Source organism: Anolis carolinensis, chromosome 1 (genome assembly GCF_035594765.1).
Source record: "Anolis carolinensis isolate JA03-04 chromosome 1, rAnoCar3.1.pri, whole genome shotgun sequence".
In the NCBI taxonomy this organism is placed as follows: domain Eukaryota; kingdom Metazoa; phylum Chordata; class Lepidosauria; order Squamata; family Dactyloidae; genus Anolis; species Anolis carolinensis.
Genome location: NC_085841.1, coordinates 33683265 through 33710166, shown reverse-complemented (window position 1 = coordinate 33710166; position 26902 = coordinate 33683265). Strand labels below are relative to the sequence as shown.

General features: G+C 38.9%; 1 protein-coding gene across 1 annotated transcript in view; it reads left to right on the top strand.

Annotated features, from left to right (window-relative positions):
- Positions 1-16930: 16930 nt before the first annotated feature.
- The window catches only part of ush2a (usherin), a 617513-nt gene continuing 607541 nt past the window's right edge, over positions 16931-26902 (top strand). The window contains exons 1-3 of the mRNA XM_003216022.4: positions 16931-17959; positions 18885-18999; positions 19901-20552. Of these exons, the coding sequence (XP_003216070.2) occupies positions 20068-20552 (485 nt within the window). The 5' untranslated portion in view covers positions 16931-17959; positions 18885-18999; positions 19901-20067. The remainder of the gene's footprint in view (positions 17960-18884; positions 19000-19900; positions 20553-26902) is intronic.

Below are 26902 nucleotides of genomic sequence, written 5' to 3'. Positions count from 1 at the left end.
GGTATGTGTGTATTTAATCACTATAATTAAAATCTGACAATTTCAGAGTGCCCACAGGCTTGCAACTGGCAAATCTAAATAAAAGATGGTGGAATTCCCATTTGCCAAATGACATTAAAAAGCCACTGAATTCACTATAAGCCCAAACGTGACCCTTTGCTCTATTAGTTTGTGTTCATTCCCCCTTATATTAGCAGGCACCCTGTAAATACCAGGTGAAAACAAAGACTAGCAGCCCAAAAGAGGTATGAGATGTTTAAGAATGCTTGAGCTTCAGAACTAAGAATTTTTAGTGCAGTTACACACTCATTTACATTACTAGTTCAGTTATATCAGAAGATTGTTTAGTATTTATTTATTTGTTCATAAGAGTGTTTATTTATTGTTTTTCAGGCTGCTCAGTCCTCTAAGGCAATGTATGACTGATTAAAAACAGAGGCAAACATCCTTTAAAAAGCAAATCAAAAAAAGTTGTAAAAATATACACACAATGAAAACTGCATTAAAATCTAATCCTGATTTTAAGGAACAATGGTTATAAAAACAATTGTTGTCTTGGCTGCTCAGTGGAAGTTCAAAAGGGATGGATCTGACCAGACTTATCAACACTTCAAACCATGTATAGAGAGCATTTCTAACAAGAAAGTAACACCATCCGGATTGTGCACAGATCAGTTTTTCAAAATGGGGTCTGTCTGTTTTGGCTCATCGAGCCAGTTGTAATGGCACGGGCCGTTTTTTCTGGCTGCTGAAAACAGCTCCTTTCTGTCTCTTTTGGCTACACATGAAGTGCGGAGAGGGTGTGCATGGGTTTCCCTATGATGCTATGAGTCCTGTTGCCTTGCTGAGCCAATCAGAAGAAAAAAGCGCTCATGTGCTCCGTCTATCTAGCTTAGGAGCTAGCTTTTGGACTCAATTCCAATCTTTTCCTTGGGAAATTTCATTTATTTTTCTTAGTTTAATATATTTCATTCCTTCTTTTAAAAACATTTTACTAAGGAAGTGAGGGTGGGCATGCATTTTTTTTGGGGGGGGGGGAGGTTTTGAAAGGGAATTGGGGTGGGTGAGTGTTTGTTTAAATATTGGTGTGATTTACTGAAGTTAGAGGATAGCCTGACTTCCTTGAGTCCCCAGGTCTAGTTGAAGAATATGAGGAGACAACTTTAGAAAAAATGGTTTCTTAAGTCTGATGCCTTAACTCAGGGCTAGTTGAAGTATATTAGGTGAAAGGATGCCAGAAACAGAGGTTTCTTAAGCCTGGTTCCTCAACCTAGATCTAGCTGAAGGAGATCAGCGGAAAGGATGGCAGAAACAGTAGTTCCGTCAACCTGATGCCTTAACCCAGGTCTAGCTGAAGGAGATGAAATATGAAAGATGAAAGAACACCAGAAAAAACTGGTTTCTTAAGTCTGATGCCTTAACTCAGGTCTGGGTATGAGGACTTGTCGCTTCTGTGTATTTGCACTCCTCTCACACAAGACACCTGAGTCTATCACCGCAAATATAAAAAGTTTGTGTGTGTGTGTCTGTGGTGTGGGTGCTGCTGGGTCAAGTGGCCAGGTTTTCAGGGGAGTAAAAACCAGAGGGAGAGGGAGAGGTACTACTACTGACCCTCAACCAAATCCTCCTACAGGATACTTTATTGATATTTTTCCTAAAATTCAGGGGATGGCCCAAATGTTCTGAAACTTTGGGGGGGGGGGGGGGGTTGGTAAATATGTCCACCAAATGTGGCCATTTTCATCCTGATAGCCCCAAAAATGACAGAAAGGGCAGCCTTGGGAGTTTCCCATTGCTGCCAATGAGCCAGATCTCCCCAGAGTGAAAACAGATCTTTCAGCTGCGGGGTTGAAAAACAGCATTTTGCCCTGCTTAATTGGTGAAGCTCCTAAAAAACAGGATGGTGGAGGCACTGAAATTGGGACACCAAAAACATCACAGGGTTTACCTACATTGCACACTCCTAGTGACAATGATTTAAACGAGGGACTGAAAGGAGATCATAATGTGGCACCTGCTGCCACCTCACTCACTGGTACCAGATTAATGGGGCGACAGTACCCAATATCAGAAGATTAATGTCGAAACTTGTATAAAGTCCCCTTCCATACATTGTTTCTCTTTAAATCCAGAGATTAGTAGACATGTGGCTTTCCATGGCAGAGGATGAAACCAAAAAGGTGTATTAGAATTTGCATCTTTTATTTTGATAACATATCCATACTATTCTACTTTTTACAGTGGAAGCAATAGACAGAAAGTCATGTAGCATCTTAAAGTATGGTTGGAATCCTATTGGGGATTCATATCTTAGTAAGTGAATGTATTTCTTTGGAAATTAGAATTGGGCAGTTCCATAACGTTCATATTGAACAAGGGACTGCCATGATGTCAGTACCTGGGGGAGCCATCAAATTGAGCACTGTGAACTACAAGTCATGGAAGTTGTAGTGATATAAGACACTTAGTTTTTTTCTGTCAAAGTGTGCTGGTACCTCATCAAACTACAACTTCCCAGATTCCATAGCATTGAGCCATGATAAAATGGTACCTAACTGCATTAATTCTACAGAATAGTACAATCTAAATCTAAAGCCTCCTCCTATCTTTCCTGTTGATGCATTGGTACAAGATTCTTTTCTTGGTTGTGCAAGAATTCTAACACTAAAAAATTTCTTTTTGCCCTTCTTCCTGAGCTCTGTTCTTTTTGGCAGCACGGAGCAGGAGGAGCAGAAACAGTCCCAACGAATGAATTCCACCACAACCATTCTGAATGAGTCTTCAGTAAAACAAAGCAGACTAGGAAGAACTAATCTGCAGAGATTAATTTTGTTCTCCAGCCTCAGTTTATGGGACAGCAATCTTGCCATGCTTATTGATTATCAGACAAGACTACTAATCCCCTTAAGGTCATTTAGTGTACTTAATTAAAGAGCAGTTAGCAAGCTTCTCTTTACCAAAGTAATAGTGGCTGTTAAAAGTGATTTGTGCATTACCAATATGGTAGCTATTAATCTAAAGATCGACTTGGCATTTATATTTTCCCCAAACATGTACACACTCACCCAAACATTCGGTAGGCAAGACTAGAGTTAGACAGGAAATGGCATTAGTTGTTACACAGCTGATAAATGAAAAAATATAAAGGGTTAAATAAAAATGAAATATTTCCTTTTGTTAAAAAACAGGCACGGTCTCATCTCCTATAAACAGATGCAGCTAATTTGCTCCTTTTTGGTTTGATGGACAGACAAGCTGTGGACCAGAACACTAATATGGGTGGACGATTGGACAGGCAGTCCCACCCTGTGCATTTGCAACTGCATCAATAGAAGCAAAGAATTTGTCTTTTAATTTTAGATATTCTCCTCTCCTAGTATAGAGGTCTGCAGCAAAAACCAAATGAGTATTGGCTATTTTACAGATTAACACTCTTAGCTTAGCATTTGACTTAGTTTTTGTACAATTAAGATAAAATAAATATTTCTTTTGTTTCCCATATATAATCAAAACGACCTTGTATGATAGTTAGAATTCATAGTTCTGCAGTATCCTGGGCCAGGAGTTTTTAGAGCCAAAACCAAAGACCTAGGGGTGGCTTCTTGTGATGTCACAAGTGGTTTGAGAAGTTACAAGGATGACATTATAAGGGAAGCTTCTAGAGGTGTCATTAAACATGATACATTAAATGTCAATCACAGTATGCCATTCAAATAAGAAAACATGAAGTCTAACAAATAAGAAACTCAGACATGCACAGACCTTTTTTGTTATCCTGAAATTTCTTTCTGCCATTGTAAAGACTAGAAAATATTTATTATTTTTATTTTATTTACAGTATTTATATTCCGCCCTTCTCACCCCGAAGGGCGGATCACATTATATACATATAAGACAAACATTCAATGCCCATATACACATAGAATCGAGACAGAGACAGACGCAGAGGCAATTTAACCTTCTCCTGAGGGGATTTCGATTCTGGCCACAGGGGGGAGCAGCTGCTCTATCATCCACTGTGATGGCACTTCCTCATTCCAATGTCATAAATTAGTTAAATTTGCCTCCCCACTTTATAAGTGGTACCTTATTTCCTACTTGATAGATGCAACTATCTTTCGGGTTGCTAGGTCAGCAACGAGCAGGGGCTGGTTTTTGTTTTTTTTAATTGACGGGTGGTCACCCTGCCATGGGCTGGCCTCGAACACATGACCTCAAGGTCAGAGTGATTTATTGCAGCAGGCTGCTCACCAGCCTGCGCCACAGCCCAGACCAAGTCTTGAAAATCAGGGCCAAGGTGTGATCTGACAACTCTAGTTAGAAAAGGAAGAGAGTGATTGGTCTAAGTTTGTCTGATGGTCACCCTGTCTTAACTGGGAACTTGAAACTGAGGCTTTTAAGCCCTGGTTCAGCACTGTAACTACTTCACCACACCAACTTTCATTCAATAATGAATCACATTCCTTTATACGAGAAATTCAAATTACAAGTGGTACAACCCATCCCATCTCCTAAATAAAACTTTATGACTGAAATCCAACAAGGTATAGGATACTCATAGAATTACTTAGAAGATAATTAAAAATTGGATTTCCACCTGTACATCTTTCTATCACCGTGAGAATCTACCCTTAATTTTCTCTACTGTTCAAGTCAATGGAAGTTTTCCTTCCAATATTAATGGAAGCAGCTTGAGCCGTACTTACTATTAACACTGGACAATGTTGTGCTCACACCCATATTAATTTTTAAATATTTAGATACCATTAAAATTGATGAATTCATCCACCCCCCATTCTTTGCGCTACCATTTAATTTAGATATTTTCAAGCAGCTTACCGGATAAAAACCTTTTAATGTTCTATTTATTTATTTTAATAGTGTTGCTTGGGATGCCTGTATAATCAGATAAGGGTCATTAAATCACTTGTGATTAAATAGGATAATAATATTTGCTCACCCTATTAATATTAGAGCTTATGCTGTCTGTTTTTTTCTGTTCCAAATGAAGTGGTTATATATATATATTTTCAATTATATGAAAAGCCTATATTATCTCATTGTGAGGATTATGTCTCTTACTTCATCTACCATAATGTCTGCACATATTGGCCTTCAGATTTCCTCGTGTTCTTAGCTGCTGACCTCAGGCATTTCTTTAGTCTCCCATCTGGCATCTGTTATTCATCCTCTATAGAGTTTTAAGCACATTTTCACTCTCACCCCCACCCCACATTCCTTAAGACACACTATGATGTAACTGTTCACATTCTCCATAGGCAGACAAAACACAATTCCTTCAGCTATTCCATTCATTCTCACACCTGACGCTGAACATTGTCCTTTACGGTACTTTCCAAGCATACTCAGATGAGTCCTACTCCCATGTGAAGAAAGTGTCATGACTTTAATCTCTGTGCTCTATTTATACCAGAGCTCACCCAAGACATTTTTCTGCCTGAGAAGAAAGACAAGCTACTTCCCTTGGTTCCACATATGAACGCTTACTGGATTTTTAGTTTTGAGGCATGCTCTCCAGGCAAGACTCATCATTTATTTCCTAAATAGGAAAAACTTTGCACCAGGTGAAGGTTTATTGTATATTAAATGTTGAAATAGTAAAATTTGCCTTGTTATACTTCAAACAGTAACAATAACTGGACCTTAGGAGCAGAGAAGGCTTACACTGCAATCCTGTCAACGATACTCAGAAATAAATCTCATTAAATGTAAAAGTATCTAATCTCACATGTATTAGGTCTGCAGCCTCAATCTTTCCATACATATTTTCTTTAGCCTGAATTTTTATAATGAAGCTCCCTAACAAATAGTGGGAAGTGTGTAGGAGTGGACATATAGCCAGGAGACTAGGATAGCTTGTTTTAATTGTTTTAATTCCACATGGAAATGTTCTTGTACCATACTTCTATTGATTCTCATAATGAATTTTTACTAATCACAATCAACATTTGAATGCCTTTCTGTACACAAAATAACATCAGGACAACTTTCCTCCAAGGATTTGCACCCACACATGTTGATTATATTACCTAGAAATATTTCCTGGCGATCTTAGTGGATCTAGAGATGCTGATTTCCCCACACCAGAGATCTTCAAGCAGGGAATGGTCATTCTGCAGAATTTGACTTTCTGGACTTAGCAGAGGGCTGGTCTAGACAACCTGCCAGTCTGTTCTAGCTCACTACTGCTATATTAATGGCAGGACTCCCGTAACTGTGAAACTGTGGACAAGCAAAAATGTATCTGAAGTTCTATGGTGGGGTAATAAAAGCAGCAAAAGGAGCATTTTATACAAATATTATTGCTGCAGCACAAAACTGTCCAGCAGAGCTGTTTTGAGTGGTTAGAGGCCTAATACAACCTGGCCCAAAAGATAATCTTGGCCATACAACAGCATGCTGTGAGGAGGTTGCCCACCATTTTGCAGATAAGACCACTCAGATTTGCTCTGACTTAGATAATCACAGTTGATACAGCTCTGGTGGATGTAACCATGTTGATGGATACTTTTCAGTGAATGCCATCTTGAAGATATGGACAGGATTCTTGGACTAGAACATGGAAGAATTGATTCTACTATACAAAAAAAGATTCTACTTAAACATTAGGAAGAACTGGGTTGTTGTATGTTTTCTGGGCTGTATGGCCATGTTCCAGGAGTATTCTCTCCTGACGTTTCACCCCCATCTATGGCAGGCATCCTCAGAGGTTGTGAGGTAGGAACTTCCTGATAGTAAGGGCTGTTCAACAGTGGACTATGCTGCCTTTGAGAGCAGTGGGGTTTCTATCTTTGAATGGTTTTAAACAAAGGATGGGTGACATTGCAGTGGTTCTCAACCTGTGGGTCCCCAGGTGTTTTGGCCTACAACTCCCAGCCAGTTTACCAGCTGTTAGACTTTCTGGGAGTTCAAGGCAAAGACATCTGGGGACCCACAGGTTGAGAACCACTGGCCTATTGGGAATGCCCTATGGGGTCCCTAACAGCCATATGACTTTATGATACTATGTATGTAGGGATGAGAAATGATATTGGGACCAAGACTGCCAGCAGCCCTACAAATTATGCACAGTAAAACAAAATGATGGACATTCATTTTTTTCCTATAGCTACACCAATGGATGCTACATTTGTGTGTAACCATACCCATGGTTAATTTGCATTAGGTTAACTTGAGCAGAAGAGGAGAGTTAATTATTTATTAAGAACACTGTTTCGGCTCAAGTTACAGTCTTCCCTGTGCATTTCCAGGTTAAAAGTTTTGTGGATTTGATTATTCAGAGTTATTTACTAGGGGCATGTGAAATGGGTTAAACCCTTGTGCCAGCAGGACTGCTGACTTGAAGGTTGCCTGTTCAAATCTGAAGAGAGTACGGATGAGCTCCCTCTGTCAGCTCCAGCTCCCAATGCGGGGACATGAGAGAAGCCTCCCACAAGTATCATAAAACACCAAACATCCAGGCGTCCCCGGCAACGTCCTTGCAGATGGCCAATTCTCTCACACCAGAAGCAAATTGCAGTTTCTCAAGTTGCTCCTGACACACAATAAAACATTTTCGTCTTTCAGACAAGGGTCTGCCTCCAGTCAAATCCCTGGCCCCAATGTGGAGGCCATGGCTGCACTTCCCCTTGTCCTCCTCTCTTGACATCACCCCACAAACCTGTTCTTGGAAAGCCTTTCAACTTCCCCAGAATCCTATGCCACGGGGCCATTCTTTCACCATCCTCAGGATCTTATGAGAGTGGTCCAGGAGGGAGTAAGGGAGGGAGGCTCTTTTGTTGCCAAGCCCCTCTGGCTGCAAAGAGGGAGGGAAGGAAGGTAAGGCCTCGGGACACTTCTAAACCATCTTTCAGTCCCTTCCAACTTCCCCCTTTCTTTTCTTTCTTTCCTTTTCTTTGTTCTCTCTCCCTTCCATCCTTCCCTCTTTTCCTTTTCTTTCCTTTTCTTTGTTCTCTCTCCCTTCCATCCTTCCCTCTTCTTTTCCTTTTCTTTCCTCCCTCCTTCCCTTCTATCCTCTTGTCATCCATCTCCTTTTCATTTTCTTCCTATCTCTTTCCTATTCTGTTTCCATCCCTTCTCTTCCTTTTCTTTCTTCCCTTAATGCCTTCTTTCTTTCTTATTCTCCTTTCCCCTCATTCTTTTCTTCCTTCCTCTTTTCTTTCTTCCAACTTTTCCCTCTTCCTTCCCTTTCTTCCCATCTTTTCCTCCCTCTCTCCATTCCTCCCTTTTCCTTTTCCCCCTTCCTCTTTTTTAACCTTCTTCCTATCCTCCATCCATCTTCTCATTTTTTTTTCTGCACATCCTCCTTTTTTCTTTTTCTTCCATCCTTCCAATTTCCCCTTGTCTTCCCTGACTTCCTATCTTTCCATCAAGGGTTAACTGACTATCTGGTGTTACTTTCTATTGATGGTGATCTAACACTTTTTATTTTTAAAGAAGGAAATCTAAGCACACAGCAACTGTAATGCATACCTTTTTGGAGCAAGTTATAAAGAGTGCACTTTTTGCCACTCCATATTACATTTGCCAGCAAATACTTCTTTGGTTTCAGTGTTTTGAAAATTGAGGTGCACATTAGATTAGATGGTGCAATAGATTCAAATAAATACGGATATTTATTGCTTCCATATTATGGAGGTCCTCCGCCTTTAACACTACAAATGTTTGCCAATTTTCTACTTCAGCTACATTTGTTTTACTAAATAACATTGTCTGACCCACCCATTCTGCCCAACCATAATATCCAATAGCAGCATTGAGTGAAGTCATAGAATCATAGAGGCAGAAGAGACCACAAAGGGCCATCTAGTCCAACCCCTACCATGCAGGAACATACAATCAAAGCAAGCCAGTTCTTTCAACTTCTTACTTGAGACATGATATAACATTTATAAGTAATTAAATGATGATGATGATTTATGCTCCCCCTTGTTAGTGAACAAGGCTATGGCAATAATTTACAACAGCAGTATTTCTTCAGATTGTCTTATCCTTGGTTGGAGGAGGTGTGAAAATATCTTCCTCCTTGCACTGCACTTGGGAGCTGAATGGACCACCTTTGCCTGATCTGGTTGTTGGTTCTTCAGGTGGACTGAGATTGACGTTTATACAGGAATACAGTAAGAGTACTTGATCTCACACAGTACAAACCAAATTATGGATTGATAATTCTAGTTGATGAATCTGCAGTTGCAGTACTGAACACTATCCATCATCTTTTGTGAAAACATCCTCTGTGAAGCAATAGCATCAGAGATTGATGAGTGATTCCATATGGAATCTGAACATTCTAGTCCTCATACAGGAGTATTCCATGAACTGTTCTGTTCTAAGTTTACTTATTAGTGGTAAGAAAGGGAGATGGTAATTGTCCATCTTTCTTCCATTGCAGTTCCAATGCATTATTTCCATTATTTATTTCAACATTTGAATAGGAGAAGGGAGCAGATGAAACTGTTGGTTGGATTCCTCCATGGAATTTGAAATCTTCCATGGCAGTCTCTGGGTCCAGCCTTCCTTACAATATATGAACTGTGATTTTTTTAAGGAAAGGAAAGAGAGGTATTTAAGGTTCACCTAGAATTTTTACTAGAAATGATTAATTTGTTTCACCACCCTCCCTCTACACACCCACTTGAATAGCCAATACCTTTGAGCATATAGCTTCATTATAAAAGGTAATTTCCTATGCAGAATGAAGAATATTGAGTTGTGCATTTCTCTGCATGTTGAACATGAAATTTCACATTCTGGTAAATTCTTTACATGTATATAGTTCATTTTATTAAACGTCTGATATGGGATTCTTACCTTGTTATTTGAGATATTTAGCCATTAACTTGAACTAAACAACTTGTCTATCTCCTACATAGGATATCTTGGGGAATGGAGAAAGCACAGTATTCTGTTTTTGTGGTATTTCCCCCCTGAGCATTTTCTTCATAGATTCTTGAACATAAAATGCCTTCTAGAATTCTGGACCTCACATATATATTAATCTCTTTTAATATGTTTATTAAAAGGATGTTTCTTGCTTCCACGTAAAGATCCTGAAGAGAACCCCATTAGCACATCATTCAAGCCTGAGTTTGGAGGACACCTGCAGCACTACGTAATGAGAGAGCAGAAAATAGCACAAACAAGTAAAATCTCAGGGGTATTACTTGTTTTGCATAAGACTGTAAAGCTTAACTATTTCTGGCTACCAACATACAGAAATATACACACCCACAGATGACAGAATTAATGTGTATAACAGTGCTGCTTGTTTAGAGCAAAATATATTCAAACATAGAACTTCGATTTAGTAAATAGGATCTGGGGGGGGGGGGGGTGGTGGCATGAATTGGAAACTAAAGGCATTGACATAGTACAAAAGTAATAAAAAGCATGATTTCCCAGCACATTAATGAACTGTTGTAAACTTCAATTCACATTTTCTCTTATTTTCCACTGTTCCTCTTTTGTACTTGGGAGAAGATTTAGGGTTGTAGGGACAGTGTTGCAACTTTCTAAATGATAATTTCTGTTAATCTATCCAAATGTTTCTTTTAATCTTCAAAATTGCAGTTACTATACACCCACACACACACATATATAGATATCCATATATATATTAGACACTCAAAGACATCCAAAGAAAGATGGGAACCTAATTTGTTGTATCAAGAAACTATGCACAGAACTACAAGAAATAAAGTCATGAAAACTCTTCAATGTTTCCCACTTTACAAGTCATAGGAATTCCAGTCTGAACAAACCACCATGAAAACTAAAGAGACAAAGAATGTACAGTCAGAATAGTGTAATCTCCACATTAGGTGTTCTTGCTGATACTATGTTGGGTGTGCGCTAATTAGCACCTCCTTTGGTACATTAGCAACAGCAGCATTTCACAACATAAAATATATCAAGTGCTCCATCACCTAAGAAATATTCAAGCATTATATATATATATATATATATATATATATATATATATATATATATATATACAGAGTATCTGGGAAAGGAGAATTCTAGTACCACCCTCTTCTCCATCACCACCATTGTCCCACACATGTGAGGTGTCTGAAACAAAGAACCTCCTCTGTTCCTGGAGGATCGTCACATGAACAGCAACTGTGAGACAGCATTGTTGCCCCTCATGTCAAAACTTTCCAAGGGTAGGATAGAGCTCTTCCTGAGACAATTATCCCACACATACTGAGTAGACAGAACCAAGGATGGGCTGGATAGAATTAACATGCTGCCCATACTTCCATGATGAGTACACATTTTGTCAATTGGGAAGCATCTGACTGATATCGCTAGTGTGAGGGAAAATTGGGACATTATTATTATTATTATTATTATTATTATTATTATTATTATTATTATTAAACTGCATTTCTATCCAACTCTTCTCACCCTGCAGGGGACTCAGAGCGGCATACAACATACATTTAGGCAAAAATTCAATACCTCATTATACAAAGCAAATAAAACATAACATAAAATCAGTAGAAACAATTGACATATAAATACAATTTAAAACCATTAACATTAAGATATTAAAACATAAAAACAGCATCTAGATACACACACACACACACACACACACACACACACACACACACACACACACACAAAAAATCATGGTCTTCTTTGGCTGTCTTGGATGGTGCTGTGTGACTGGCCCCGCACCAGCATCCTCCTTTTATGCCCCAGCCTCTGGAGGCAGCAGGTGTTTCTGCTGGGCCTTGCTTCTGCCAGGCAGTCAGGGCCAGGGTCTGCAAGGAGCCAGCCACCAGGAGCTGAGGTCAAAGGCAGCCTGCAGCAGACAAACACTGCCCCTTCCTCCAAGCTTCCTGCTGTTGATGTTCCATGGCTGTCTTGGATGGTGCTAATTCCTGCTTCTGGTTGTCATGTTAGCTATCACTCACAGGAGAAGGTGGAAATGTTAGTTGCTTCCTGAATTAGCAGGAGAACAGACCCTTGTTGATTGCAGTGGTTGCTGTCTAGAAAGTGGGGATTGGGAGAGTCAACTATATAATTATATTGGTTATGTGGCAACATAGCTGACAGAGAATTCTGGCCTATATTTTAATAGACTTTTTATATTTTAAAATTAATATTTAAAATCACAATCTAATTTTAAAATCAATAGCATTTGTTTATTAAAACTTTTGTGACACTAACTAATTTACAGAAGTTCATTTAACAGTGCTTATTGCTGACACATGGTAGCTAGCCACCAGTCTATGATTCTTCAAAACATGAAGTTGAAGTTGATAAAATATAATTTATAATTACCATGAGAAGGTAAAATTACATATTAAGGGAAATATACATTCTCTATGTTTAATCTGTTATTCTTCTCACAATGAGATTTCCTCAGAGATGCATACTTCAGCAATCAGCCGTGCAAGTTAAGCCCACACAAAGCTAAGAAGAACCATTTGCAGCACCAAACAGACATCTTTCACCACTTGGGGGAGCAGATCTGCAAAAACATAATAAAGAATCCTAAAAAATCAGCAACCTTTTCAAGAAGTATCTTTGCTGGCAAACCACCATGTCATAGTTCTTAACACTAAACTCTTTCAACCATAATTGGAAGTGGCGCACCCTATGTCTGCATCGGCTATTATTTTAAGTCATGATTTGCTTTGACCATGGCATATTAAACAATCAAGGAGCTCAGAAGTAAGTTCAGTTAGAAAGATGTACAGTAAATCCCCAACATGATTCTGGACTCCATATTTTGTGGTATGGATCCTCCATAAAGACAGAAATGTGTGCATCATGTAAGTTATCAATGTGGACAATATATTAATTTTACAGAGAAAGACATGGATTTGTTAAATAAATACTTTCATTTGGAATTTAAGTAGAGCACACATTGGTTAATAATTACTTTTTGATTGTCAATGCCTCATCTCATGAATTTTGACTCTCCCTTTCTCCTGTTTTAAAACCCTTGTAAAACTAGAAGATATGGAAACACTTGGAAAGGTGAGGATCTCTGAAATACATAAGCAGCTTCATTTTTTAGATGTTCTTTCCTCATATCCTTGTGGCCAGATAGGCCACTGTGGTGGAGCGAAATAAAGTAAGTTTACATCCAAATGGTGAGCTTGGGTATATCCAGGCGGAGGCCCCCAGGGAGCGCTAGAGAGAGAAAGATAGTCCATTTTATGGGGGGGGGGGGGGGAGTTGAGGGAAGAAATCAATTTCTCCCATTTTTTTATTATTCCCACTCCCCCTTTCCCATATCATAGACTAGGGTTGTTTCCACAATGGGAACATGGGTAGGGGGAATAATAGGAAAACAGGGGAAAATGGTTTTACTCCTTTAATCTCCGCCCGGATAATGGAACAGTACCGAAATCACAATTAATACAAGTCAAGATTCAGCAGTTGAGTTTAAACCATGGCATGAATCACATTGGTAACTCCTAATTAAAGTAGACCCACTGAATCAATTGTTGAAAGATGAATCAACACCCAGAAAAGTTATATTAATTTATGAATTTTATTCTAGTTGGAATAAACAATACAATTTACTCCTGTGTTCAATATTCATGTGGTCCCTATAGGATGTGCTTCCCACCTTCCCTGAGTATGGATTAGACTACTTGGAATGAGATGGGTTGTAGCTAGTCTGCCCAAAGATGAGTGTATTCGAAACCTTATTTAAATTATAAAAACCCAAAAACTTCATGAAGAAAATCTTGTACTCTCTGTACAACAGAAAACTTTCTTCCAAACAGCTCTAGCTGGATGTTTAAAAAAGCCATACCAATTCAGAAAGGAGAAGGAATTACTGTTACAGTCGAAATTTGTCTCTTAAGGAGACAAGTCGTGTGCTACAGATCTGAAGCAAACTAAATATGTTTGTCTGAACATACAGAAAAGCCAGAGATAAGGTAAACAAATTATGATCTAGCACTATCTTCAAACACATCTGGGATAACAGACTAAAGAAAGCATTCTTCCTCTCCAACTAATGTGGTTTATTAGTTACTAAATTGCCCAACTTTACATTTTATTAGGATTGGTACCTTAATTTTGGTTCTATGTATTTTAATATATGTATTTCAATGGTATTGTGTTTTATCTGTGTATTTTAAGTATGTCCACATCTAAACTGCCATATAATGCAGTTCATAATTTAGTTTAACTAACATAATGCAGTGTGATACAGTTCAATGCAGTTAAACTGCATTATTGGGCAGTGTAGATGGGTGCATGTTGTACCCCACCTTGAGCCATGGTGGTAAACAAATACATATATTATTGTTGTTGCTGTTGTTGTAAATTATTATTGTTGTTGTTTATACACAGCAAGATTAGTACACAACAAGCAAGATCACTATGCTGGCTTTTGTATTGGATCACACTTAGGACACTTCCCAAGTGTCTAGGACTATGTAATGTATCGGCGAATAATGTGTGCAGATCCAAGTAAGGTGGCCTTTTGCAGCTTACAGATGGTAATCTTGTCAGTGCTGATGGTTTTCAAGTGCTGGCCAAGGTCTTTAGGCACTGCACCCTGTGTGCTGATCACCTCTGGGACCACCTTTACTGGCTTGTAAACAACAACAACAACAACAACAACAACAACAACAACAAAGACAACAATACAGAGCAGAAGAGAAAACCGGCAAAAGAAGGCTCTCCATGGACAGTTCCTGGAAAAAATTGAGAGCAAAATTGACAAGGAAAAAACATGGATATGTCTCACAAATGGAATTTTGAAAAAGGAGACTGAAGGTCTGATTCTTGCAGCCGACGAATACACAATCAGAATAAATGCCATCAAAGCCAGAAGTGAAAAGTCGACTACAGATTCCAAGTGTAGACTATGCAAGGAAGCAGACTAAACATTGAATCACTTTCTCAGCTCCTGCAAGAAGATCACGCAGATGGACTACAAGCAGAGGCATAATACTGTTGCTCAGCTGATCCATTAGAACTTGTGCCACAAATACCATCTGCCTGTGACAAAGAACTGGTGGGGTCACAAGCCTGAAAATGTTACAGAAAATGAACATGTCAAACTATTCTGGGACATCCAAATTCAGACTGACAAAGTTTTGGAGCACAATACTCCTGACCTCACAATCATGGAAGAAAAACAAAACAAAACAAAGTATGGATCATTGATGTAGCAATCCCAGGTGACAGCAGAATTGACAGGAAGCAACTGGAAAAACTGACACAATACGAGGATTTAAAGATCAAACTGCAAAACCTTCTTTTGCCGGTTTTCTCTTCTGCTCTGCATTGTTGCTGTTGTTGTTGTTGTTGTTGTTGTTGTTGTTGTTGTTGTTGTTGTTACTATTATTATTTCTTCTCATAATTTCTTCCTGTTATTGGTGAAAGCATCCATCATAAAGCACTTTCCTCTACCACCACCAAAGAGCTTGTTGTTTCAAAGAAAGTTTCAGTCCTGCCTTTCTAGTAACAAAAGAAGTCCTGGTGCTAAAAGATGTTGTGTGATGTATGGCATTTTTAAAGCTGTTAAAAGGCTCTTAACAGGTCTATAAAATATTTGCCTCCTCCTCCTGCTCCTTCAGAATTTTTTACTTTAGTATTTATCTCCTTGGTTTATACCAAATTTCCTCCCCTTTAAAACACAAGTTATTAATTATTTCTGAGATGTCACTATCCAGCTCCCCCTCCAGCTATTAAAAATGTACATGCCTGGTAGCTTTATTATTTAGGAATGAGGGACTTGTACAAAAAGAAGCCTCACAAATCAATCAGATGGACATGAAAATACGTAGCTTTTTCGTGTAATACCACAGCCTCTTCATGTTCATTTTTGGCACACATTGGTGGTGACGCTACATAGAGAGGCAAATATAGAGATTTTTTGCAAGGATTTTCCAGCAGTGTATTATGGATAGAGCAATGAAATTCATCCTATTCAAGCACTACTTGGTATTTCTTTGTTAAGTCATTCTATCCGTAAAAAGAAATAATATACATAAGACTTATGTAAGTAGCAAGGACAGTATAAATGTTGAAGGTCAATGCTTCAGCATTTACAACAATCTATTCATTTATGTAAAATATATTGCAATAAACTCTGAATACTAAATATATTGTTAGAATTTTGCAAAGAGGTAAAATTTGGTGAACAGCATACAAAGTAAAACTGATGGATAGAGAAATCAATTATGAATTAAAGTGTCCAGCTTTAATTATTCTAATATTTAAAAGGGAATGTTGCCAGAGGGCAAATGTGCACTACAAATTTGGTGGAGGAAATTAGATTTATCGCCAACCTGGTCCCCTAGAACTACCAGCAGAGACTTGTAGAAAATGGTATAGGGCAAAAGAGCAAAGGCAGGCAGGAAACTTATTTTCACTCTATTACTTTTCAGTCCTCCATGTCACAGAATTGGGAGGGACCTCTGAGATAATCCAGTCCACTCCACTACTTAATGCAGGACCTACTGAACAATATGTGACAGCATCCCTGCCAGATTAGCTGCACGGGTTCTGCTCCAAGCACAGGAAATCCATCATCTTCTGAGACAGCTTGTTCTTCTGTCAAAACAGCTTTTGCTACCCTAATGTTTAGCTGACATCTGCCTCATTGCAATTTCTACACTATGTTGGTGAAGTGCTAATCTGCTCTAGATTTTAGTCATCCGAGAGGCTAAAATTTTGTGGATAGGGTTTAGTGCTTTGCTAAGAAGGAAGTCATTGGACAGCAGGGATTGATACTAGCTCTGTTCTTTGGAACATCATCTGAATCATCTTCAGATGGCTCACTGTACATTAAGCTGATTCTCCTTAAACTTTAGGGTTAAACGTGTCTAGTTTTTTTCCATTGTTCTTCATAGGACTTGGTTTCCAGTCCCTACTATTCTTCATGTTTAACTCAGTACTCTTCAAACTAAGCTGATTTGAAATTGCAGCTGCCACAAATATAACACTCCCAATGCATGCTGTAGCACAGATTAAAGCAGAGGTCCTCAACCTGTGGGTCCCCAGATGTTTTGGCCTTCATCTGCCAGAAATCCTAACAGTTGGTAAGCTGACTGGGATTTCTGGGAGTTGTAGGCAAAAATATGTTGTAGGGTATACAACATATTAAAGAAAGTTGCAGGAAAGTCAAAAATAAGTCCTTTAATTCACTGCAGTAGACCCAATATACCCCAGATCCCAGGGTGAAATCAGCTGTTCACAATGCAGAGCGCATTGTAGGCACATGCCCCCACTGAAGTGCTTTGAAGGACTGAAAATGAGGGGGTGAGAGGAAGCCAAAAAATGCTACATGGCTGGCAGGGGGCTAATTGACCCCCTGGGAGGGGTAATTGATTACATTCACTCCTAACTGTCACTTTCCCTTTCCTCCCACCTCTGATGCCTCTGGAGCACTGGTGCACATCTATTTAGGAAGGGGGGGGCACCACAGAGCGATTTGAGGCCAGATTCTGTGGTTAATGTAATTATCTTCCTGACCTCAAACCAAAACCAACAATCTAATAACCCACACAGCAAAACTGATTCCTCCCAAAACCAGTGCCTGGCTGTATTATAGTCTCTGTTTATATGTGCCATTCATTGTCTTAATCACTCATCTACCCTTCCCACCAGAAAACACCAGAGGCAACCACTACTGTGATTTAACAGCTGCTGGAAAGGAGGAATTGTAACTACATGGACAGAACAATATGTACATCATGGCTAGTAGTCAGCAGTTACCTTATTCCTCATGGATTTTCCCAGTCTCCTTTAAAATCCATCCAAATTGGTATTAATCATTACATATTATAGACTTCAGCTGTGAAGCTGAACTAATCCAGTTCAGCCTCATACCTTATGGGAGGTTTTTTTATATATATAAACTCATATCCTTAATAGAAGGTTAATCCCAGAATTCTCCTACTCCTGGAATTTTCAGAAGAGAATTGTTTCAAGAGACACTCCTCAACTAGTAAGTGTGGAAGGTAAAACAATATTGTGGAAAAGTTTTTTTGGGGGAAGGGCTGTACCATTTCTAAACATCCCTGTCCAGAATATCCCCTTTTCTTATTGGTTAGAGATACCCCAGTCTCTCAAAAATCCATGAGGTAAGAAAATTCTATATTCTTGGGGGTTTTTTTCTTCCTAAAGAGAGAGGAAAAATAGTGGGCTAATTGCTTAAGCCATTTGCTTTGGTAGAAAAAAGGTTTTGCCTGCCATGTTGACAAATGCAAGGATTCTATGCTGAAGCAGAAGGTGAAGCTGGGGGAACAGAAGAAAAACCCTGAAGACAAAGGAAGGGAGAAAGAACCAATTTGTTGCCCCTGGCTGTATTAAATATTTCATGCTTTGAATGTGAGCAACAATGGCAGCCTTTGCTGACTCTTTGCTTTCCTCTCCCACCTGCCCACTGCTTGCACACAAAAAGGTGTTGGAGACAGAGAAAAGAGAGTGAAAAAAGGAGACAACCTAACACCCCTTTCCACTCCAATTGGTGTTGAGGATATATTCTGTGGCATGGCTGCTTGAACATTAAATATGCACATTTGTGTGCTGAGTGCTTCAGCCTGCTTTGTCCCCCCATGCAAGCCTGAGAAGAACAGACAGTTTGCTGGCATCCCACTTAAAGTGCTTACTGTCTGAGATACTTTACCTGGGAGCCTGAGCGTCCCGTCTCCTGTGCCTCCTGCCAAGACCTGTTTACTAGGAATTACTGGGGGTAACACCGCTGTTGCCAGGCAACCACAATTAGCGTTCCTGCCATTTGAGCCAATTGTCAAACCAAAGGTTTGAGTAGTCACCTCTTTGAAATGCAATAAATAACGGCCACTCTACTTTTTCTGTCAACTATACTATTAGCTTCATATATACATATGCACCGTTTTATCTATCCACAGTGTCAGAAATAGTAAAGACACTTGCAAGGAAAAGGGTCAGGCGGGACAGATGGTGATATGTTTTTAATCAGCTTTGCTGAGAGCTAAAAGGAGCTGCATGAAATGGACAATCGGGGTAAGACTCAAAGTGTTTTGCAAACTTAAAGATGTATGTATGTATGCTTCCCTTCTGAGTGTTTCTTTTTAAATGTATCATGTACATATTTCTAAATGTTATGTTCAAATTAGTTGGCATGTTGGCTGTTTTGTGTACCATAACATAAATATAATGAGTGACATTGTGCGCCTTTAAGATCTGCACACTTCCAATATGGAACGGTTAAGCTGTAGTTGTATAGTTAAACCTTTCTGGCTCTCATTCAAGGGTTTGCCCATATGGCTGAATTTCAAGTGTTACAGACTTGTGCCAATATTTGTTTTCTCTGTATTATATATTTTATGTTTTACATGTTTACCTGCCAAAATGGCCTTGTGATTTTAGTTCTATTTTGTATGTGATCTCTGTTGTTGTCAGATAGTATGAGGGGTTATTATCAGCAAGTAAGACATTCAGACAAGAAATAGCAATGCCTATGCTTGCCAGTACGGATCACTTATGGTCTTTAACCAGGGTTATAGTTAGATTAGATGTGACTCCCTTCCCTAGCAAATGTAGATCAGTCTACACACATCTATGCCATACAGGGCACCCATTGACCTCACCAGGAATGGGAGAAAATTTCATTCAATATTTTTTATCAAAATTAACATTTTATATATTCCAATTAGAAAACTCTTGACAGGTGAAAAAATAAATGGAATTCAAATCTAAACTACCAGATTTATTGATTGAGGCCCAGGACTTTGAGTTCTTAACAATTCAAAATCTAGTGTGAATCTCTGGCTAAACATGTTGTTTCATTTCATTTTGGAATAATTTAGAAAAATTTGTAAATTTGAAAAATTCAGTGTGGAAGAAAATAAATCTAACAGATTGTCTTATATCGCTTACATATCATTTTTGTATTTGATTTCAGGTCTTACTTTCCCCAAGCATGTGCCACTATTCAAGTTCAGCACCCCCAGGATTTCAATTTAAGATGAAATGTTGCAACTGAACCAGGCTACTCAAGGGCACTGCCACTGATGCTGTCATCATTATTTATTTAGGAATGCCTTATCAAGAGGAGACTTTCCTGTAAACATGATTTGCCTGGCTCTCCCCTTGCATTGTGGTTTTCTGTTTCATGCCATTGAAACATTCATCATGGCCTATTATCCATCCTTACCCTTGGTCAGCACACAGGGACATTTTCCGAGACTTGAAAATGTGGGTGCTTTCAAAAACATTTCTATTGTGCCAACCCAAGCAATTTGTGGGCTGCCAGAGCGAAGGGCATTTTGTCAAAGTACAACAGTTGTTGAAAGTATTCGCTCATGTACTCAACAGTTTTGCACTCAGGAGTGTCCATACAGATCATCGCCTGCTTTGTATACTGCCATTCTCTCAGGAAGCCTGGGCATCTGCATCACAAGAGACAAAACGGATTTACACCCTGGACCATCCAATAATTTTTCAAGCTTTATATTTCATAATTTGCAGAGTTGCTTTTCTACCCCCCATTTACGGAAGCTTGGAACTTCATTTACTTTAACTGTGTGGCTGAAACCTGAGAAAGAAGGTGTAATGTAAGTAGCTGGCAGGTGCTTACTTACCCTATAAAATCAGTCATAGTAGTAGACAAAACTATTGTTTGGGTGCATATAAATTGATAGTAATTTGATCCAAGGCATAATTCATAGCAATTTGCAATATAAGTTGATTCACTCTTCCCACATTGTACTATTTTGGATTGCATTTGAAATGGCAGGTTTGATTGCTTTGGAAATGTTAGTCAAAATTCTGTATGGGAGATACATATGTGTTAGCACAATAGTTACAGTATTATGCAGTGAATGGTGACCCTGTTTCCAATTGCTGGGAAGGAGTTGCTGTGACCAATAGGCTCCATTACTCAGGAAGTAGTTGACTGTCACTCCCCAACCTTTCCATGAGGGATCTCCACAGTGATGGAGACAGACATGGTCCTGTTGCAATTCCTGTTCATGTCTGAGATCACTCATGGAGGGGTTGAGGGTGGATTTGAGTCAGTCGCTTCCCTATCTATGGGATAACAGATTTCTGTTGATTACGGAGACTGCTGTCTGATAAATAGGGATTGTGGCAGTGTTACGGGGATTATGAATACATAATAGTAATGAGTTCATAACTCTAGGTTACACATTGGTTACTGTCATAGAGGGTTTCAACCATTGCTTTTTGGACAATTATTTGGTAAGTATGGAAGTTATAGTTTAAAAGTAACTTATTTGAGCTCTTAATCTTCTTTATATAGAAAGAATTGCCAGAAGCTGTATTCTTGACTCCATGCTTTCTCCTCCACCAATTTCCCCTTCTAGTTCATGTAGGAAGCTTGTTTTTCCTGCTTTCATTATGAATGCTAACAGATACATGGTATTTGTAAACAAGTAGCAAGGTGTTCATTATTATAATTTCCACAAAGTTGCCAGTATTCTACATAGCAATACAAAATAGATCTCTCTATTACCAGCCATCTCTAGATAGGCCAGTAATATGAAACAGCCCTTTTTTAGGCCCACTTCAAGTCATCTGGACTTCAAATCTTCTGGAACACTAGGGGTGCTAGAGTAAAAACTATGGAGTGCTCCTATATCTTTAATGGCTATGTTGAGAGAGCATTTCAGTAAGTTTTGTTTGTTATTTAGTTACATATCGAATTTTGCAGGACTCATCTATTGTGAGTGTAGCTATGGTTCTACTGATCCCATAATTACAAAAAAAAACCCCTTAAATTTGTAATTTAAAGTGTGTTGCTGGGCTGGCTAGTAAGAGGAAACAAGGAGGAGTAGCACTGTGTAGCACATGATCACAAGAGATGGACTTCTGGCATTCTGTATGCAAGGCCTGATTGCTCAGCACTGGTTGAGAGTATGACTGATGCTTACTCTGAGCATTTCAAGACATATGAGAAATTGGGGCATCATGTAGATCTCTATATGAAATCAAACATCAAGCCTCCAAATACATCTTATATAAAATGGGGCATGTGGGAACTCTAATTTTCAAATACATATTTTATTTTCAAAAACACTGCTTTCTAGGGATCTCTTCACACATGGATTGTGGTGTTTCTGGTGGTGCCCTTCCAGTAGTGTGGGGAACCTAAGCCCCCCTGCCCTGTATTGCCTGACTCACCTATGTCCCCATCCCATGGGGTGAAGTGTCCGCTGCCTGGATTCCCCCCATTGATCCAAAGAAAACACCTCCCATGTTGTCACCACAGCAGCATGCGCTGGTTCACCTTCTCCTTTACAATGGAGCACCACCAGAAGTTGCCGTGTGTCGTGGGATGGAAGCTGGTGGGCTCCATCGTAAAGGAGAAGGCAAACCAGCGCATACTGCCAATTTCACCCTCATCTGATGAGGTCATAGGTGCAAGTCTTCTTCTATTGCTAGGTAGTTGCAATCATATAGTAAACTTTTTTTTAAAAAGCACATATGATATTGGGGCAAAACAGACGGACTTTAGGGAAAACACATGTTTGGTATCTCTCATGCCATGCATTTCCTCATGAACAGTATTTCTTTTCTGAATACAAAGTTTCACTCAGTTTGCCATGAGCATAGCTGATGCCAAGGGCAACTTTTTGTCTGATCCACACAACTCTGCCAGGGCAACTTTTTGTCTCTGCCGATAGCATGAGCACAATTAATGTCTGTCACTATTAGATGTTCTGTTTACAGAATGCAAGAGCAATTCAGCACAATATTTACTATCTTTGGTAGGTCTGAATTTAATTTTTGTACCTTCATCAGTGTGCAAAATCTTTTGCAACACAGCAAAGGAGAACCGCTGCTTCCAAAAAATACAATAAAATAGGTTTAAAAACATGTATCTCCATAGCATCAGTATGATTGGTGTCAATTTAGCACAATAACTCATGTTGTCAGTCCCATGGACCTATTTTGCTACCAAATCATGTCCCAATATTGTAGCTGGCAAAATCAGCAACTATTAAAAAACCCTAACACATGCAGATGAAACCATGTGATTTGAAGAATCATTGCAATTAGGTAATTTTTTTGACAAGAACACATGTGCATTTCAATGTTCACATGTTCATCTCCCTATTGATGCCACTGATGTATCTCAAGTGTGGATGAGCAGAATCCTACATAGCTGATTATCATGGTCATTTGAGACATATTCTGTGCAAAATCCAGATGTGGTTTTTTTTTTACAGAACACAGTACTATCTATACAGGAAATACTGTTTTCTCCACAGAAAGTAATATATCTGCATAGAAATATTCCTTTCTGTGCTCCATTGGGAACCTTTTTGCATGAAATTTGCTTTAATGCACAGAACACTATTTTCTATTCATCTAATATTTATTTCAGTATTATACAGAACAAACACAGAATATATTATAAACAATGAATCAAATATTAATTACCTTGGTTTTCTGTGAGTCTTTCAGGCTGTATGGCCATGTTCCAGAAGCTTACTCTCCTGATGTTTCGCCTACATAAGTGGCAGGCATCCTCAGAGGTTGTGAGAAGGCTTGCCACAGATGTGGGTGAAACATCAGGAGAGAAAGCTTCTGGAACATGGCCATAAAGCCCGAAAGATTCACAGCAACCCAGTAATTGTGGCCATTAAAGACTTCAATAATACATTAATTAATTTATTATTTTAGAAACATATTTTTCTGTTGATATTTTTCTGCATAGAGAGTACCACAAAATATGTGTGAATGATTTGTGGAATAAATCTCCAACAACAGGATTTTATTTGCAGAAAAAAAACATTTTGCACAAAGATAAGTATTTTCCCCAGAATTCTTCATATTTGACAATAATGGAAAGGCCAGTTAGGAGTTGCAAAAACAAAATCTAGAGGATCACAATGTTTCCACCCATGCAGTAGTGAAAAGAGTAGTTTGCTGAACACTTAATTCAATATTTTAGGTCCACACTGGATCTTCTGAATTGGGAACATTTTTAACATACTTCCCTTCCCTCCCTTGCTGGCCATGATGTGCTCATGAAAATGAATAAAACTACCATAAAAGATATCTCTGAAAATTAAATCCCCTCTTGGGTAGGAGTTGATGCAATAAATTTTGTAGATTGTTCTGGGGTGAACAGATTAGTGATGGAAGCATAGGGAATACATGACATTCATTCAGAAACAGGTTCTGTCTATTCTGTGCCAATTCATTCAAAATTGTCTTGTTGCTCTGAGTTGTGAGTCACAACAGAGTAAAATCTTCCATAAGTAAAGATCTGGAGTACAGTTGTACTACAGTAAGCATGAAACCAGATTAAGATTTTGGAACAAATCCCTTCCCATCAATAACTTTAGAGAGGTCCTCAATGATGACATACAGGGTTTAGCGTTCAGTGCTATTAATTAGACAGATCAATGTCTTTCATTTCTATTTTTCTCTTTAAAGTACTGACCCACAAAACTAATCCCTTCCACTTCATCTGGATTCTATTTCTGTTTGTAACTGAACCATGGTTGCTAGACACTCATCAGTGCTAAGACCAGGTGTCCTAGATTGGTGGAAAAATAGAGCTGAATTCTGATCATTTATATTTTAGATTGGGCAGTGCTACTCAAAGTTGTAGTCCTTGGACTACTAATTGGTTTACATACAATAATTTCCTGGTCCCTGGTGTGTTGAAAGAAAGAGAAAAATCCAAGCAAGAAAGTGGTCACAAATATGGTGGGCACACACATGGTGGGGGAAAATGTTGCCCCATCTCAGATAGCTTAAGAAGCACCAATACAGACATTATTCAATTTCCATTTAACGTAAAAAAATATGTGGGAATTAAGTTTTCTCCTACAGGCATCAGTGGTAAAACCCAACTTTTTTTCCTGTCACGCCCTCCACTTCCACACATACAGGAAGAGATCTCCTACGATACATATACAGTACTCGCATTTTTTAAGTCCTCTCAATAGGGAAGGCTCGTTAGAGGAATGAGTCCACTAGCCCTAGTGGACTAAAGCCTCGTGACTTGAAGGTTGGGTTGCTGACCTGAAGGCTGCCAGGTTCGAATCCCACCCGGGGAGAGCACGGATGAGCTCCCTCTATCAGCTCCAGCTCCATGCGGAGACACGAGAGAAGCCGCCCACACGGATGGTAAAAACATCAAAACATCTGGGCGTCCCCTGGGCAATATCCTTGCAGACGGCCAATTCTCTCACACCAGAAGCAACTCAGGTCGCTCCTGAAATGAAAAAAAAAATTAGAGGAATGACTTGAAAGAGAAGGTGTGCTTGCTATTTTTGGAGAAGATTCATTCCATATTCAAGCCAGCTTTGTTAGAATATCTTAATTAGAGATATAGTATAGGAAACTGCAGATAGTCTATATCTTTGGGAAGGCTGGAGGAATTGACCTGTGGCTTTGAGCGGGAAAGGAGCTACAGAATAATGAAGCCTGCAGCTTTTGAGTATCTAAAGAGCCCACAGTCTTAAATCTCAGAACTAGGGCCTTTAAACCACCACCGTCCTAATCCACATTGTGTTCAGCTTAGTAGGTTTATTGGATGCTTCTCAAACCTTCCTATGCCATGTGCAAAGGTCAGAAAATCAGCCATGTACATATTATTTGGAGTGTTGATAATGTAGTTTTAACATTCTAAATGGCCTGGGTCTCAAGAATATCAAGGAATACTTGTTCCATATCAATCTACATGTACCACCCTATTTGAGATTTCCCAGCCAGAAGTGAAGTGAGGATTCTTTTGGTAGTAGGGCTCCAGTGCCGGATTGTCATGTCAGTCTTTGTCCTGCTACTCTTGCAGTCTCCATTCAGACCTATTTGCATGCCTACCAACCAACAGAATGTACAGGAGCTGGGAAGAGCGAGATGTTTAACAGCCATGGGCAATAGACCAAAGATTAAAAGTAATGTACAAAGGACATTTCTAACCTCAATAATGTGTAGCTTGGAAGCCAGTCTGATGAATTTAGAGAGTCATATCAGAAATGTGTGAATAGACATGGTTCTACATACAGAACAGTATGGAATAGCTTCCCAAGATGTGATGCTGTTAAGCACTGGGTACCAGTGTTATTTTCCTTGAGGAACCAAAACCTTTATTTGCCTGTATATTTTAAGAGCTTTGTGTTTTCCCTTGGCTTTTACTTGAGGCTTATGTTTGTTAGATTGCTTTGGGCATTTTAGTTTAAAAACTTTGCTTAATGTTCTGGTATCAAATTTTGAGGCAAATATAAACAAAAAATTAAGGTATAAATATTTCCTCATCACATACTTTACTATATGCTAAACAATCAGACTGATATTATTTATTTTAACACTATGCTTGGAATACATTGGCAATCTAAGTCCAAAACAACCAGAAAATCTTCAGTAAACTTCCATACTGAAACATGAAGTGTCCCATAAAGCTGGAGTAGTGGTTTAATGATCAGAGGTTTAATATTCCTACTGTCCTTTATTTGTATCATTCATCCAAAACTTGGATGTGTCACCGTACCATAAGACACCTTACAGAATTTTTCATCACCACTTCATTAACTTTTGCATATTTTGTTGTGCTACAACCTGGAACTGAACTGGATTTTGTTGCCATTTCTATTTGATGTATACAAGATATTCAATACTGAAGCCACAATATGTTTTTATCATGGTACAAATGTTGAGCTAAGAGTAACACAGTGGCACTTGTTGGTTGCACTTGATGGGACACATTCTGATGCAATTCACTTGCTTCCTCAAGACACATACATTGTTGACAAACAGTATCATTACGACCAGGAGCTATACACTTGAGTTCGGGGTAATCAACCAGAATTGGGTTGCATTAAAAAAAAATCCAGCTATGAACAGTGATATGGTAAGAAGGGCATTACAGAAATAACCAAATATGGAATCTATGCCTCCATTATGGGTGGAAAGCCATGCTCAAAGC